Below are 18,545 nucleotides of genomic sequence, written 5' to 3'. Positions count from 1 at the left end.
TGCCCACAGCTGCCTCTGCTCTCTCAACCAGAGCCTGGGGCCGAGTGAGTGATGGCACAGACCCTTAAGCCCAGGAACTCATCACAGGAATTCCTCCATTTACCCACCTCGAGCCCGACTAGCTGAGGCACAGACGAGGTCCAAAGAGACCTCAGGACATCCTTTAGAGTCTGAGATCTTGTTCTGAGCCCTCTGTGACAGTTTAAAAAACATTGTCCCCACCCCTTTGCAGATGGATAAATAAATCTAAAAGGGAAGACAGTTTGCTCACAATCACATGGCCAGGAATGTGCCACCCTTGGCCACCCCTCCTCCATATCACCATTGAAGGCCATATTTATTCTGGGCCTGCGCTCTACCCTCGGAGGCTATGTGTATGGAGTCTTTTAACTTTCTCAGCAGTTCTTTGGTCCAGATGCTATGTCCCATGATGCCAGCAAGGAAACTGAGGCTGAGGTGGTGTGCCTCAGATCATACTCAAGGTTGGCAGTCACGGAATTGAAATCCAGGTCATTTGACACACACACACACCCCGTGTGACATAGCTCAGCTATTGAGATTGTCCCTCTGGCCTCCCTGGCCTAACCATCAGGCTGTATCCATCACCTCTCAGTTTTACCCTACCTCCCCACCCCAAGGTGCCAAGCTTGAGGAAGCATAGATACTGTCTCCAGGGAGCCCAGAGGGCAGGTGACAGAGGGAGCCTTGTGATGCTTCATGCACAGCTTCCCATCATCCCCTGAGTCCTCTGTGTCATGGGAGTCCCATAGGGTGCACTGGCGACAGTCTCAAGGCCCTGCCTAGAAGGCAGCATCCTGAACCCTGGGAGGATTAGCCACATGCCTGTCGAGTGCCTTGGTCAGGACAGATTTCTTCGAGAGCTTCAATCAGGACAGGTCCACATGCAGGCAGGCAGTTGTAGCTGTGTATGATAGACACCTGCGTCTCCCTCTTACATTCATGGGACCTGCATGTGCATGGGTGTTCCCATTTGTGCATCCACTCACAAGGGCACATGGTTCACACATGTGTGTGTGCTTGCTTGGTGTGTGTGTGTGTGTGTGTGTGTGTCAAATGGGCATGGATAGGCATTGTTCTGTATGAACGGTCATTCTATACTCAGCATTACCTTGTGAAGACACCCTCATTCCACTGGTCTCAGGGCACCCCCCTGCCACCCCTCATGTTCACACCTCATCCCCACCAATGCCAGCCTGTCTTCACCGAGGTGATGGGCCGTGGGTCTCAGCCCCCACTCTTTCTCCCAGCGGCCCCCTTGGCTCACTTGCAGAGCCACTTTGGCTCTTGATCAAGGGCGCTGCTCGGCCTCGTGCATGAGACACTGTCAGGGTCCAGCACAGGTCAAGAACCCTCATCCTCAGTGCCGCCTGGACTCACTCAGCGGGGTTCACTAGCCTCCCCATGGCCTGGATATCCAGAGGGCTTGTGGGAAGGGAGCTTAATTCTCCACTGAACACTGGGATGTGTGTCTGTACTTGCCCACAGGGTCAGAAAGAGAGCCGGGAGAACAATAAGCTTTGAGTAAAGACCTATAGAGTGGCTGGAAGGGAGGTGAGGAAAAGAGATCAGTGGAGGAAGAAGGGGTGGGAGAAGGGTGGAGGGGTTTTAGTTTTAGTTCTGCTGCTGTGGTGAATACCCTGGCCAAAAACAACTTAAGGAAGGAAGGGATTCATCTTACTTACAATAACATGTGATAGTTCGGGATAACGGGGAAGTTAAGGCAAGAACTTGAAGCCGGTCACATCACACCCACAGTCAAAAGCAGAGAGAAACAAATGCACTCACCCCACCTTGCCTTTGGCTAGCTTTCTTCTTTCTTATACAGCTTAAGGCCCCCTGCCCAGGGAACGTGTCACCCACAATGGACTGGGTTGATTAATAATCAGATGGCAGTCCAGACAGTTCCCCACAGACACGCCCACAAGCCAGCCTGATCTAGACAGTTCTTCCAGTGAGGCTCGCTTCTCCGTTAATTCTAGGCAGTGTCAAGTTGACAATAAAACCTAGCCAACAGAGGATAAGGGAAAGATGGACAGATGGGCCGGAGGATGGAATAAATAGAAGAATGGATAGATAAATAGTATGGATGGAAGAACAGAAGGCTAGGTCGGGAGATGGAGAGCTGGAAGGAAATGTGTACAGATGAGTGGACAGAATAATGGATGAATGGAGAATGGGTGGATATTAATTGATGGGTAACCAGACAGACAGAGAGAAAATGGATGGATGGATGGATGGATGGATGGATGGATGGATGGGAAGACAGACGATAGATGGTTGTAAAAAGGGATGGATGAATCGACATGTAGACAGAAGAATGAATGAATATAAGAATGGATGGATAGATTGTTAAGATGAATGGGTACACAGATGAATGGATGGACAGAAGATGGATGGGAGGACATAAAGATAGATGGTGGATGGATGTACAGGTGGACAGAAGGGTGAAATGAAAAAAGAACCTCAATTTCTAGAAGCTTCTCTCTCTTTCCAGCTGCTGTTGATTACCTGGCCAAAAACGTGAGCCTGTCCACACAGCGCCGCATGAAGCTTGGGGAACACTCCGCCGTTCTGGGACTTCTCCCTGTGGAAACGGGCCAGGCTTACTAGGGCCCCTGGGGCGACTTGCCCCAGCTAATGGCCCAGCCTAGCCCTTTCCAACCCCTGAGCTCCTCACCTCCGTTCCTTCATCTCCCTGGGGTCGAAAAAAGCCAGGGAAGAAACCCTTTCCCTTCCCATAGATGGCCCCCTGGAGACAGACAACCAGTGTGTCATATGCCCATGGTTAGTGACCTAGAGTGGCCCCTTGGGTCTGCCCTCCCCACCCCCATCTCCTCCAGAGAGGTTCCTAGCCATCCCGCAATGACCTCCAGCTCATATCCATTTCTCAGTGTCGTGGCCTTGGTCCTGTCTCGGCACAGAGACTGAGGGTCAACCTGAACCGAGCACCTAGTCTTCAGAGGAAAATGGTGCCAACGACAAGGCCCTGAAATCCTTGGTCTCTGAGTCCTGGGTGCCACAGAGGCAGGTGGAGCTCACCGGGGTGAATCTCTTGCTTGGCATCAGAACTGCATCCTCTTTCCCTGGACACTGAGATGAGCCCCCCAGGGCGTTCCCAAGAGAAAACAGGCAACATCTCAGTTTTCCCCAGGAATCCAGAGGACTTTGGTACTGCCCCTCCCCCCCGCACCTCTGCTGGACATCAGGAGACCACGAAGAGCTTCTACCAGGGGGCAGGGGGCGCGGAAGCAGAGATTGCCAGCCATGGGCTATCTCAGAATGCCAGGCCCCAGGTCCAGCATCAGGAGGTGCAGGACTCCTCGACTGCAGTCTGCCAGAGGCTTGCCCACTGCATCAGGGCCTGGGGAAGCCCACAGAACCTGTTGGTTTCCTCAACTGGTAGGAGAGGGGAAGATCGTGAGGTGACAGGAGGCACAAGGCAGGCTCAGAGGGTCTGAGGGCCATCTGCCTTCAAGTCCACACCCCTGGAGTCCTGCATACCATCTCGCTGGCAGCTGCATTCTGAAAGTGGGGGCCTCCTCTCCCAGCATGTAAGCCACTGGATACAGAGAGCCTTCTCGGACCAGGCAAAACTGCTGGTCCCCCCCTTCCCCACTCCCGAGAAGATGCTCCAGTCTCCTTGGCATCTCAGTGGAAGGCTGTGTCCATCTCCTTTTCAGAGTGGCACTTTTTTCAGTGTTGGCTGCTCTAGGTCAGGAGGCTTCTGTCGCCTCACCAGACACAGTGTACCTGGGGCACAGTTTTTAAGTCACCAACCCTAGGCAAAGGAAGATGCTGAAAATCTCAGCAAAGAGGATAAAGCACCTTCCTTAAACACTCCAGGTTCCTTACACTCCACCCTCTTTTAGAGCTGGGTCTTTGGGGAAATGGATTGCTCAGGCCCCCCAGGTGTCCTCCCTGGAGCTCTTCATCACACCCCCTATTTATCAATTGTGCCCATCTTTACCCTCTCCCTCACTATAATCTACACTTGGACCACCTCCATCTAGTGCTGGGATGCCACAGCACCAAACCCACGGACACTGGGCCTGATGGCTGTCCCCACCTGTACACCTGAGGCCACCTGCTGGCCCAATCCACGCTGCCTGCCCTTAGCCGGCAAGACATTCCTAGAAAGAGGGGCTGCTGCTCAGGAGCCCCGACCGATTTCCTTCTGCCTGGGGAGCTGGACCGGCGAAACACTGGGACACTCGTCTACACGAACACGTGACTGATGGACATCTATTTCTCATCTCTAGACCTATCATCTGAAGCCTGTCCTGGGCCGTGACTAGGATGGCTTGGATCTGTGGTTTAGAGACATCTATCATAACTGGGGACACACGGACTCTCTGGTAGCATCAAGCACCAGTCAGGTGGGGCTCGCCAGCTCTGTCCAGGTTCCAAGAGAGGAGACTTCTGGGCTCTTCAAGGTCTGGATAAGAGGAAAGCCACATTGCCCCTTGGAAACCCAGCTTCCCTTTTCGCTGCTCGCACAGTGGCGAGCGCCCCCAACAGAAGACCAAATGCTTTTTCCTGCACATTCCTTGCTCCCCAGAGGCCTGGCTCTCGATGCCTCTGAATCTTCTTCCATCCACTATGATTCAGAAGCAGGAACCTCAAGCAGGTGATGTCCCCAGGGCCCAGCCCAGGAGACAACATTCCAATGCTTGGACCAATCACAATGATCTGCCCACTAGGGTAAAGGCGACCAAGACCTGCTTGGGAGAAAACAAAATGACTTTTCATTCCATTCACCGCCTCTGAACGTTCCCCAAGCTACCATCTTGGTATAAAACTGGACTTGTGTTCTGAGGGGCCCTTGGTCCCCAACAGATTTCCCCAGCATCTCATGTTTTTGTGTATCTGTCCACTCTGGTCTGTAAAACTCAGCCCTGTTTGGGCAGCTTGCAGCTTCACCAGAGAGGTGACGTCATTTAGATGAGAGGCACCGGGCCTCTGTCCCTTTGGAGTTGAGTGCAGCCTAGGAGGCCTGACTTCCGGTTAGTAGGCCAGACCAGAACACCCCTCCTCCCTGTATATAGAGTCAATAGCAAGATAAGAGGGGCGCCCTCCGTGTCACCTCCAGTAGCCCCTGGTTCTGTGGAGGCCTCCCCCGAACTCATTGTATGTTAGTTGGGAACGTGGTGTTGTGCTGTTCGTTTATAGAACATTGGCTTTTTATATATAAATCTATATACTTAAAAAAAAAAAGGAAAGAAACCCCCACAGTGTGTGTTGTGCTAGTGCCAGGGACCATCTGTAGGGATTTGCTCATCCTGTGTTTTGGATTATGTATTCCAGCCTTTCTTGGGTTCCTTCATTATTATTTTTTTTCCCACCATCCTCTCAATTTGGTATTTCTCTCTTGCTATGAAGATGAAAGCAATGGTGGTTAGAACCAAGCTTCTAGTCTCTTGTTTTGTACTGAGTTTACCTTTGCCCTTCTTTTGGGGGACCAGGAAGGAGCAGAGGAAACAAGTTGGGAGGCAAGAGAGTAGGGGACAAGAATGAGGGGGAGAGACTGTCTGGGGAGACAAGAAAGAAGCGGAGTTTTGCAGCAATATGACCTCGTGTAGATCCTCTATGAGGCTGGCATTCTCCCCGGGCTTCTGGACACATCTCTCCCTCTCAGACACTTTTTAGGGTACACAAGCATCCTCACCTCCTGCAGATTCACTAAGCCAAGACCAAATGGGGGTACTCAGGCTGCCGTGTTGAAATGCTTCAAGACACCTGTGTGTTTAACGTTGCCTCTGTCCCTATTGAGCCGGGCAGTCCCCTGCTGGGAAAATACCCACACTGCTGGAGAACATTCCTTCCTTCTAGGAACCCCAACATTGTTGCTTCAGCGTTGGACTCAGCCATTTTCCTCCATGCGAAGTGAGTGTGTGTGCATGAGGGGTGTGCGTGGGATGTGCGCGTGTGGGCGGGTGTCTAAATATAATCGCACCATAATTTATTCAGCTATATGGAGTAGTAGACTAGAAGGACAAACTGGTATTTGCTTTAACTACCTGCTGCTTGTAAGCGCTGCCTCTGTAACTCAGGCATAACTGTTATACATTAAAAGAAATTAAAAAAAAACATGAAGGTTCTGTATCCTCAACTGACTGCCATCCTGTGGCTGGGGGGGACCGGGATGTCTGGGTGTACAATGGGTTGGAAATGTTTCTGTTGCACTCTGTATTGGTGGGTTTGCTAGAGAAACAGAACTGATAGGATATTCACACACACACATACATACACACACATACATACACACACAGAGAAAGAACGAGGGGGGGATTTATTAGACTGGTTTACAGGTTGTAGTCCAACTATTCTAACAATAGTCCTTTCCCAAAAGAAAGTCCAAGAATCCAGCTGTTTTTCAGTCCACGGACTTCAGTATATGCTAGAGTCATGAAGAAGTAGACTCTGATGTCATTGAAGGAATGAACTTGCTTTTGTGAGGGCAAAAAAGGCAAAAAGCAAACACTTTCTGCTTCTGTATCCTTTATATAGGCTGTCACCAGAAGGTGTGGCCCAGATTAAAGGTGGGTCTTCCCACTTCAAATAAATCAATCAAGAACAACCCCCCCCACCAGAGATGTGCCCAGTCACTTGGATTTTAGATAATTCCAGATATAGTCAAGTTGACAACCAAGAACAGTCATCTTAAGTCTGCCCCATGTCAACTCGAAATACAATCATATCTCCTTTGGTACCAGGAGTGGGGTACATACCCCCACTGCATATGACCCTCCCCAAGTACCAAACAGCTGTTGGCATGCTGTGTGTGTGCCTCTTTGGTATTAATAGATATCAACACAGGTGGATACAGATAAACAGAGGTAGCCACTGAAGCATCTCTGTAGGCTTCAGAGAGAAGCCCCCAAACACTGAGCTGAGAACCTTTGGTGGCTCTCACTCCACTTAGGAGAGGACTCAGATGCACCTGCTTCCCTAAGAGCAGTACCAGATGTCACAGGTATACTCTGGCTGAGTGACTGAGTGACCTCACGGTGCTGGTTTACTTGGATGAAATTCTGAACAGAAAGGAGTTGTGTGGAAGTTAGAAATGGGGGAAGGCCCATGGGTCAGTCACTCCTGTTGACCTGAATCTATCTAGCCAAGGTCAAGCTCTCTAGAGCAGGACTTGGAAGGAAGCCGGATATGCCCCTGGCCTGAGACCAGATAGAAGCTGCCTAGTACCTTCTTCACAGAGAGGGTCCTGAGTCCCATATACACCCTCAATGTTGTAACTGGTGCTCTCAAATACAGCCGATGAACACCCTTAACCTCTCAGTTAAGAAGATTTGGGGACAGCCAGGCCTCCCCAAGTTCTACCCTCAGCTCTGCATCAGACTGACTGTAGGACCTGAGGCCATCCCTCTCCCCCTTGGACTGAACCTCCGTATGTTCTAGAAAGTAGGCTAGATGACTTCTAAGGACCTTCCAGGTTACCATGGAGATGCTCTGAGCCAAAGACTGGTCTTGAATGCTGCTTCCAGGATGCTGGGACAGCTCCGAGATGTTCATCTTCAGGGCTGGGGAAAGGAACCAAAATATAAGATACCAAAACAGGGACTTTGTACTCAGGGACCCAGAGAACTCCCTGACACACTCCTAGGAAGCATTACTAGTGGTCATCCTTCCCCTGACAACTTTTGTCTGTGTCCCATGGGAAACTGAAAGGTCTTCAAGAGAACACACTGCCACCCAGCACAAAGTCAGATTTCCATGCATGAAGCAAAAGAAGAGATAGACATTGGACAGATACTTGTACCTGTCAGCTATTTCAGTGATGATGCCACATAAGAGAGCGATCTGACTGCGCTCACCCCAGCGTGAGTCCATTCCCAAGCCTTCCCTTGGATGAAACTGACTAACAAGGGACAAAAGATTGCTTAGACAGAAGATGCATGGAACCTCTGAGGTGAGAAGGATACCTAGACAGACACTAGCCCAATCCCAACTGCTGCCTACCTGGTTGTCTTAGGGTTTCCATTGCTGCGAAGAGATGCCATGGCCATGGCACCTCTTATAAAGGAAAAAACATTTAATTAGGTTGGCTTACATTTGCAGAGGTTTAGTCCATTGTCATCATGGTGTGACTGGGTGGCATGCAGGCAGATATGAAAGAGCTGAGAGTACTACATCTTGACCCACAGGCAACAGGAAGTGAACTGTGTCACTGGGTGTAGCTTGAGCATAGGAGACTTCAAAGCCCACTCCTACAGTGATACACTTTCTCCAACAAGGCCACACCTACTCCAACAAAACCACACCTCCTAATAGTGCCACTTCCTTTGGGGACCATTTTCTTTTAGACTACTACCCTGGTCTTCCTAAGAGTTTCCAGTATTCCATTCTGTCCCCTCCTCAGGCTACGTAACCTACTCTGAGCAGAGATCAACTTTCATAATCCCAGCCACATGAACAGCTGCTGCTGGGAGTGGGGTTTATTCCTCTGGAGGCTTCGGGGAGTAGGTTCAAATCTCTACTACCTCTCTTGCCTTCCCTCAAAGAGTTGAACAATGTTCCTTTGATCAGGCCTCACCATTAGGACCATGTCCCTTCTGTGTGACCAGAGGAAAGTCACTTTCCCTCAGCTGTCCCATGCTTCAAACAGGAATAAGGTCTGTCCCTCCGCATCAGAACTATAGCCAACAATGCAATGGTTTGCTGGATTCAAACACCAACAGCTTGCAGTGTGTTTGTGTGGGGGGGTGATCCTTGTCACTGCTCACAACCACTATTTATAATCTTAGTTCTATTGCTGTTGCTATAGCAAAACACTCAAGATGGGGACCTTATAGAGTAGGCATGGCTATCATGACGGCTTAGTGAGTAAAGACGACTGTTGGTCACACCTGAAGACCTGAGTTTGACCCGAGTCCAGAAAGGCATGAACCAGCTCCACAAAATTGTCCTCTGACCTCCAGACTTGTGCTGTATCTTATACACCCACACATACATCGTGCACACATTCAATAATAAAAAATAATTTGTTAAAAGAGTGGACATTGATTTGGCTCATGGCTCTGGAGGCTGGAGAGCCCAAGAGTACAGGCTACATCTGTTCAGTGCCTGGTAAGGGCTTCCTTCCTCATAACAACATGGTAGAATGGGCTGTGTACCAAGGTGGCTTGGGTGCACCCAATGGTAGAGCATTTGTCTAGCACGTGCCAAGGCCTGGGTCCAATCCCAAGCACCACAAAGATGTAGATGATCTTCCAGTTGCTCTTCGGGCCACTGTGACCCAATGACTGTCAAAGAGCAAGGGTCTGCTTTGGCTCATAGTTCAGAGGGGACCTGGAACCGTCCTCCAAAGCAAACCCTTCCTTCCCCACCTTGTTTCTTTTCAGGCTATTTTATGCAGTAAAAGAAAGGTAATTAATATACTTTTGGTGAGTCCCAGGTCTTTGTGATAGACTGTCTCAAAAAGTGGCGAATGGTGCCTGAAGTGTGACACCAAAGTGGGCCTCTGCCCTCCACGTGTGTACTGTTACATGTATGCACACTCAAACACAAGAGCATGCCTACACGTGAACACACACGATGAAAGTCACCCTCAAGATCCTGTAGTTCTCCATCATGGTGGGCTGGAGAGAGGGTCCCTTACCACCTATAAAGAAATATTAATGATAGGTCACATGGATAAAAATGGCTATCTCTACAAATTGGAAATCACCTTGGGCAACACTAAGGAGAAGAGGACCTTTCTCCATAGTGACAGGGACAAAAACCCTCCAGCCCCCAAGAGAGCTTGTAAAACTGGATCTTCTCTCTGGAACCATGCGCCCATGCCCATACTTCACCACCACAGTCCAGATCCTCAGCCAGGGACCCTGCTCTGCTGAGCTGAGATCTTACGAGATGTTCAGTGCTGTCTGAGTACCTAACTTGTGTGATGATGGAGACTCCCACAGAGAGACACGGGATGCTAGAACCTGCAGGTCTGACTGTATTTGTTCTCGAGTCGCCTGTGTCTAAGTCACTGTTTCTACTGCTCTGATAAAACACCTTGACCACAAGCAACTTGTCTGTGTGGCGCTGGGACATTGTTTCATCTTACAGCTTGCAGTCTATCATCTAGGGAAGTCAGGGCAGGAACTCAAAGACAGATCCTGGAGGCAGGAACTTAGACAGAAGCCATGGAGGAGTGTTGCTTACTGGCTAGCTCTATCTGCTTTCTTATACAACTCAAGACCACCTGCGTAGGGGTGGCACACGCACTGTGGGATGGGTCCTCCCACACCAATCATTGAGACAATCCCTATAAGCCCATCCTATGGGAGGCATTTTCTCAATTATGGTTTCCTCCCCTCAGATAATTCCAGCTTGTGTCAAGGTGCCATGAAGCTAGGCAGTACAGCATCACTCTAAAGCACCAACGACCCAGCGTAACTGTGGGTACACTTAATTCAATTTATCTCCCATTTCGCACTCTAAATCCCCAGACATCTCATGACCGAGGCAAGTCTCATAGCCCATCTCAAATCAAACGGTGGGGGATGTACTTCCCGCCCATCTGATTTTATCCCAGAGGAGTAAAGAATTGATGCGCATTGTACAAGAAACGCAGCAAGACTGCATCATATCTGACCTGACCTCTTCTACTCCATGGACAAAGAGTTAATTGACAACAATTACTTCTCAGGAGGGTTGAAACCCTGAGTGCCCCTTTCCCCAGTCCTGTCAAACTGGCTCATGGCAGACGTCTAGGCCTCTCAGGAGGACTTCATAACCCTGGAGTGAGGACTGAAGGTCAGATCACCTGAGTCAGGATAAGTTACTGGGTTATCAGGAAGAGCATGAGATATGAGTGTATCACCAGGAAAATCCCAGGTACGGAGCTCAGGTAAGGCTCTTGGTAGAAGAGACTGACTTCCCTGAGGTCTTGGACTGAGCCACACCTTCCTTACCCTTTAGACAATCCCTGCTTTGGGAAGCTAGGCTGACTTCCTATATTAACTGCCTACACTGTGAAGACCACGTCTTGCTGTGCCAGGCACCTTCTACACACTATTTGCCTATAGTTTTCAGGCAGCCACTCTGAAGTCAGCCTACAGCCCAACCTAGGGACCACCGCCGGTTGATCCTGTGCAAGGCGCCCAGCTCTCTCTGAGGACTCCAATTCTCTATACAGGATGTTAAAGATGGCATCAGCCTCCAAGGTGGTAGGGAGGATTCAGCAAGGTCACAGAATTTCCTTGTGGCTACGTTTCACAGATGTACTGATCACATGACCTTTTACTGCAGAATGTTTACTGACTACATATGGATGAGCCAAGGGCTTCCCAGCAGTCAATAGAAAAATCAGAACCCTATTGATATCAATGGAAAGAGACGAGGCGTGTGAAGGCATGTATGTCTCTCTTAGAATCCTCATTGTTGTCTAGGTTCTCTGGGATTGTGATTTGTAGGCTGTTTTTCTTTGCTTTATGTTTAAAAAACACGAATAAGTACATGTGATAACTGTCTTTCTAGGTATGGGTTATCTCACTCAAAATGATGTTTTTTAGATCCATCCATTAGCCTGCAAATTTCACGATGTCGTTATTTATTTCTGCTATGTAGTACTCCGTTGTGTAAATGCACCACATTTTTCTTATCCATTCTTCGGTCAAGGGGCATTTAGGTTGTTTCCAGGTTCTGGCTATGACAAACAATGCTGCTATGAACATAGTTGAGCACATGTCTTTGTGGCACGATTGAACATTCTTAGGATATATACCCACATATGGTATTGCTAGGTCTTGAGGAAGATTGTTTCCTAATTTTCTGAGTAATTGCCACACTGATATCCAAAGGCAATGCACTCCCACAACCTCTCCAGCATAAGTTGTCATCAGTGTTTTTGATCTTGGCCATTCCTACAGGTGTAAGATGGACTCTCAGAGTTGTTTTGATTTGCATTTCTCTGATGACTAAGGATGTTGAACATTTCCATAAGTGTCTTTCACCCATTTTAGATTCCTCTGTTGAGAGTTCTCTGTTTAAGTCTGTACTCCATTTTTTATTGGGTTGTTTTTTCTTTTAATGACCAATTTCTTGAGTTCTTTGTATATTTTGGAGATCAGACTTCTGTCTGATGTGGGGTTGGTGAAGATCTTTTCCCATTCTGTAGGTTGTCATTTTTTTTCTTATTGATCATGTGCTTTGCTTTACAGAAGCTTTTCAGTTTCAGGAGGTCCCATTTATCAACTGTTCCTCTCAGTGTCTGTGCTACTGCGGTTATATTTAGGAAGTGGTCTCCTGTTCCAATGCACTCAAGTGTTCTTACCACTTTCTCATCTGAGGTTCAGTGTGGCTGGCTTTATGTTGAGGTCTTTGATCCATTTGTACTTGAGTTTTGTTCATGGTGATAGATATGGGTCTATTTTCATTCTTCTGCATGTTGTTATCCAGTTATGCCAACACCATTTGTTAAATATATTTTCTTTTTTCCATTTGATTTTTTTTTTGCTTCTTTGTCAAAAATCAGGTGTTTGAAGGTGTGTGGATTAATATCCGGGTCTTCAATTCAATTCCATTGGTCCTCCTTTCTGTTTTTATGGCAATACCAGTCTGTTTTCAGTACTGTAGCTCTATAGTAGAGTTTGAAGTCAGAGATTGTGATGTCTCCAGAAGTTCTTTTATTGTATGGGATTGTTTTGGCTATCCTGGGATTTTTGCTTTTCCATATGAAGTTGAGTACCATTCTTTTGAGGTCTGGGAAGAATTTTGCTGGAATTTTGATGGGAATTGCATTGAATCTGTAGATTGCTTTTGGTAAGATTGTTATTTTTACTATGTTAATTCTACCTACCCAAGAGCATGGGAAATCTTTCCAGTCTCTGGTATCCTCTTCAATTTCTTTCTTCAAAGACTGAAAGTTCTTATCATGAAAGTATTCCACTTGTTTTGTTAGAGTTTCTCTGAGATATTTTATGCTATTTGTAGCTATTGTGAAAGGTGATGTTTCTGTGATTTCTTTCTCAGCCTATTTATTATCTGTGAATAGGAGGGCTACTGATTTTTTTTAGTTAATCTTGTATCTTGCTATATTACTGAAGGTGCTTATGAGTTGTAGAAGTTCCTTGGTAGGAGTTTTGGGGTCGCTTATGTAAACTATCATATCATCAGCAAATAGTGAGAGTTTGACTTCTTCTTTTCTGATTTGTATCCCCTTGATCTTCCTTTGGTGTCTTATTGCTCCAGCTAGGACCTCAAGAACTATATTGAATAGATATGGAGAGAGTGGATAACCTCGCCTTGTTCCTGATTTCAGTGGAATCGCTGGGAGTTTCTCTCCATTTAGTTTGATGTTGGCTGTTGGCTTGCTGCAAATTGCCTTTATTATGTTTAGGTGTGTTCTTTGTATTCCCGCTCTCTTCAAGACCTTTATCATGAAGGGATGTTATATTTTGTTAAAAGCTTTTTAAGCATCTAATGAGATGATGATGTGGTTTTTATTTTTCAGTTTGTTTATATGGTGGATTACGTTGACAGATTTTTGTATGTTGAACCATCCCTGCATCTCTGAGATGAAGTCAATCTGATCATGGTGGATGATGGCTCTGATGTGTTCTTAGATTCGATTTACCAGTATTTTTATTTAGTATTTTTGCATCAGTGTTCATGAGTGAGATTGCCTGTAATTCTCTTTCTTAGTAATGTCTTTTTGTGGTTTGGGTAACAGGATAATTTTAGCCTCATAAAAAGAGTTTGGCAATGTTCCTTCTGTTTTTATTGTGTGGAACTCCACATATTTCTTATGTTAGTTTTTGTCAAAGTCTGACAATCTCTGCCTTCTAAGGTCTGTTTAGGCCTTTTACATTTAATATAATAACTAACAGAATTGGATTTAGGTCTATTACCATATCACTTTCTGTCTGTAACTTGCTTTTGTTTGTATCTTTGTTTCCTCATTTTGGGTTGTTCTTATGTTTTATATGTTTTATGTGTTGTGTAGCTTTTATTTGTTTCTTTAGGTGCTAGGAGTCCAATGCAGGGCCTCATGCATGCCAGGTAAGAACCACTAAGCTACATCTCTAGCCTTCAAGTTATTTCAACATTTCAATATATTTCAGTCCATTTATTGCTTTATTTTACTCTTTAAAATATACCTTTTCTGGGCTGGAGAGATGGCTCAGTGGTTAAGAGCATTGCCTGCTCTTCCAAAGGTCCTGAGTTCAATTCCCGGCAACCACATGGTGGCTCACAAGCATCTGTAATGGGGTCTGGTGCCCTCTTCTGGCCTGCAGACATACACACAGACAGAATATTGTATACATAATAAATAAATAAATATTTAAAAAAAAGATTTGGGTAAAATATACCTTTTCTCTTTCTTTCTTTCTTTCTTTCTTTCTTTTTTGGGGGTTTCTCTGTGTATCATTCTTGACTGTCTTGGAACTCACTCTCTAGACCACGCTGGCTTTGAACTCACAGAGATCCACCTGCCTCTGCAGGTGTTGGGATTAAAGGCATAAAGGCATGAGCCACCACCACCCAGCAAAATATTTCTAAGATTTTTTGTTATTGTTGCTTTTCACTATTATTGAGGGGACATGTTCTCCACAGCACACACCTGGAAGTCAGAGGACAATTTATGGATGTGGTTCTTTCCTTCTACCTTTGTGTGGGTTCTGGGACCTGAACTCAGGTCCCCAACCTTCCACAACAAATTCTTTTAACCATGAGCCATCTCACCAAACCCTTATTTTTTAAAATATATTTTTATTATTATGAATAGGTTTGTTATGAAAGTTTCATACATGGACTTCATTGAACTTTGCTCATATTCACTTGTTCCTTTTAAAAATTATTTTTTAGAATAAGTGTAAGGGCACACGCTTTTAGTTCCAGAACTTGGGAGACAAAGGCAGGCAGATCTCTGTGAGTTCAAGACCAGCCTACTCTTCAGGGCAAGTTCCAGGACAGCTAGAACTGTTACACAGAGAAACAAACAAACAAACAAAAAGCAAAGCAAGAAGAAGATTTAGTGTAAGAAAAATTACATCTGTATAATTTACATGTATAGATGCAACTTTTTACAATCTGCCTAGAATTAAATTATTTCTAAATTTTTAAAATAACTAAAAATTGTTTTGCCTAACAAAAAACAAAACACAGAATGCACATAAAAGTTAGGGATACTGGTGAGTGGCTTACAAAAGCCAGGATGGTATCTGCAACCCAGGGTCATTCGAAAGATGCTGAGTTCGAAGGCCCCAACAGCACAAAGGGCTCGTCCAGGATCTCAGGATAGCCAGGGATGAAGTCAGGTCTTCCGAGGCTAGACCCTTTCTTGCAAACTCACTCACTCCACACATCAGTCACTCGTTTGTGGTGGAAGACTAGAAGGGTGACATGGGAAGAGACTGTGGACTTTATTCTAGGAATGTGGGACAGTCCCAAAGGTTTTCAGAGGTGCATGCACTCCGATTTATGTTAGAGAAAGAGTGGTTGTCATATGGAGACAGGTCTGCGGGAAGAGAGGAGGGGATGTGATGGGTTTAGCTAGCATTCCAAGTTTACACGAGATTGTCACTATGACTACCACCATCCACCACCATCACCACCACCTGCGGTGGACTGAATGAGATCAGCCCCACAGGCTCATCTTTGAATGCCTAGTCCCAGTTGATGAAACCGTTTGGGAAGGATTAGGGGATGTGGCCTTGTTGGAGGAGGTGTCTCACAGGGGTTGGGCTTTGAGGTTTCAAAAACCCATAGCAGGCCCAGTGTCTCTCTCTGTCTTCTGCCTGCAAACCAGGCTGTGAGCTCCCAGCTACTGCTCCAGCAGCATGCCTGCCTGCCTACTGCCTTGCTTCCCACCATGATGATGATGGACTCACCCTCTCTAACTGTAAGCCAGACCCCAATTAAAGGATTTCTTTTATAAGTAGCCTTGGTCATGGTGTCTCTTCGCAGTGACAGAGCAGTTTCTAAGACACCGTCACCACCACCTCATCACCCCTCCATCATTACCATCACCAAGAACACGCTGGTCACACTGGGACATTTTTGGTCACTGCTGCTGGAAAGGACCCATTTTGCAGGTGGGAGCTGAAGCCCAGGGTAGATGAGGGCCCCTCTTGGTCTGGAATGCCTTCTGACATCCTTGAATAAGCAAATGTCAGAGAATTTTCGAGAAAATTCTGAGTGGAGTTCTTCCGGGAACAAAAACCCTTCCTAATCCTCAAAGGCATTTTCTGTACCTTTGACGAATAAGTGACAGACAACTCTGAATGAACTTGACCTGTGGCACCTGCCACATCACCCTGCATGGCTGGTTTCCCTCCTGACACCCCAGCCCTTTTACATGAAGGGCTGGCACTTGTCTGAGCCCTTTGTTTGCATTGTTTCAAGGGCTGGCAAATTCTCCCCTAGGAGCCAGGGAGCAAATATGGTAGATTTTGTGAATGAGGCCATCTTGTTGCTAATGTTCAACTTCACCACTCTGGAAGAGCGGCCACCAAATGCCCGGGAGCAAGCTGTGTGCCAGCAATAGTTCTTCTTTTAATTGTTTGTTTTATTCTGTGAATATAAGTGTTTTATCTGCAGGTTTGTGCACCACATGAATGCAGTGCCTGTAGAGACCAGAAGCAGGCATTGGATCCCCTGGACCTGGAGTGATAGACAGTTGTGGGCCACCATGTGGGTGTGATTCCTTTTCCAGGGGTTAAAAAAATGCTCTCTGGCTGTGTGGCCGTGGCAGGAGGATGCGTGTATATAAATGTTATTGTCACGCCATTCTTAAAGAAAGAGAAAGTGAGTCATAAAGCAGTTTGGGGAGGTGGCTCAGTCTCTCAAGCACGAGGTCCTGAACTCAGACCTCCAGCGCCCGTGTGAAAGTCGCATGTGGTGGTGTCCATCTGTGTTCCCAGTTCTGGGCAGCAGAGAGGAAAGGATCTCTGAGCTCACTAGCTAACTAGTCCAGCCAAATCGCTTAACCACAGATTCAGTGAGGGACTGTGTCTCAAAAAGTAAAGTGCAGGGCTGGAGAGCTGGCTCAGCAGATAGAGGCTTGGGGACATGCCTAACAACCCGAGTTCAGTTCTCAGGTCCCACAAGGCAGCAGAAGAGGACATCCATCTAAAAGTTCCACGTGTGAGCGTGAGCACACTTACACACACCTGTACTACACACACATCACCGTGCACACCTATGCCTGTGCACATATATATTGACATAACCACCACACTAGCTAAGGATTAAAACAATTACTTTATTTATTACAATTAAGGGGAAAATTCATGAAACAGGAAACGAGAAATCCAAGCACAGCAATGTCCCACAGGAAACGGCGCAGAGAGAGCGCACACACGGAGGTGCACACGTTTTACCCTGGGTCCCAGCGAAGCCACACTTTAACTAAGACCTACATCTTAAAGATGATTGGCTAACAAGGTTCTCCATCATATATACATCCTGCACACACACACACACACACACAACTGCTCACATGCTTGGGCACACACACAGTTCATCAAAACTTAGAGCAGCTAAAGAAGACGGCTGATGTCTACCTGTCCTCCACAGACATGTACACACACATGCATCCCAGGCACATACATACACACACTGAGCGCATAGCCAGAGAAAAGGCATTGTGGGTGATTCCACAGCTAGCCAGTGGCAAGGGAAATCAAGCAGACACATTAGGCTCTGGAACCAGGCTCTTGACCATGCGGGCCCAGTAAAGAAAGCCACGTACAGAAAGCTCAGGTCTGAACATATAGTGGGATCTAGAGCCAGAGACTTGCCAGCCCCTCTAACTGGACCCAGGTACAAGGCGGGAATCTGACCTTTATGACAACCAGTTGTCATCTGCTTGGCACACCAACACCTCCAGATGTGCAAGGGGGAGGTGGAGGCAGGGTGGAGGAGACCGGAGCCGGAGAAGAGTGAGAGAGGCCGCGGCGTGCACACACTTCCACATGCACACACACATACAGGGCTTCCATTTCCCCGAGATGTCCACCTGCTTTTTATGAATATAGGTGGATTTGTGACAAGCATTGCAGCTGCATAGGCGCCATTCATACATGGGGACAATTTTACTAGATAATAGACCATCACGCAGGATACAATTTAAATTAAAAAATGCAATTTTCACCTTGAAATGAACAAATGATTACAATTTCTATACAAATTAAGGCATTCAGCCTCTCTTTCAGTAGTGGCACCAGCCCATGAAATATGACATAATTACCATGAAATACATTTTCAAATATTTTGATTTTTTTGTCCGCCGCTTTTTAAAAAACATAGGCCGCCTTCTAGCTCTCCGGGTGTGTGCTGGCATTTTCCCACCTTCTGGGAAAAACACATTAAAAAGAAAAGCCGAGGTCCCCCCCCAGAAGATGAAGCTGGCCCCCTCCCTGCCCTCCTCTCCTCCTGCTGCCTCACCCCTCAGAGCCCCCTGCCCTCTTCTCCCCCTCCCTTGGCTCAGAGATAAAATTGAAAAAAGGCAGACAGGAGAAGAGGGGACGCAGGCGACCAGTTCCAAAGCCTGAGATTTATCTAAGTTGCTACGCTTATCT

General features: G+C 46.9%; 1 protein-coding gene across 3 annotated transcripts in view; it reads left to right on the top strand.

Annotated features, from left to right (window-relative positions):
• The window catches only part of Pax7 (paired box 7), a 93,737-nt gene extending 87,663 nt beyond the window's left edge, over positions 1–6,074 (top strand). For all 3 annotated transcript variants that reach the window (XM_075946281.1, XM_075946282.1, XM_075946280.1), the window contains exon 9: positions 2,516–6,074. In XM_075946281.1, coding sequence (XP_075802396.1) covers positions 2,516–2,631 — 116 coding nt within the window. In that variant the 3' untranslated portion in view covers positions 2,632–6,074. The remainder of the gene's footprint in view (positions 1–2,515) is intronic.
• Positions 6,075–18,545: the final 12,471 nt, after the last annotated feature.

This window comes from Microtus pennsylvanicus, chromosome 13, assembly GCF_037038515.1.
Source record: "Microtus pennsylvanicus isolate mMicPen1 chromosome 13, mMicPen1.hap1, whole genome shotgun sequence".
Lineage (NCBI taxonomy): Eukaryota > Metazoa > Chordata > Mammalia > Rodentia > Cricetidae > Microtus > Microtus pennsylvanicus.
The sequence above is the reverse complement of the archived record's forward strand: the minus strand, read 5'-3'. Positions and strand labels throughout refer to the sequence as shown.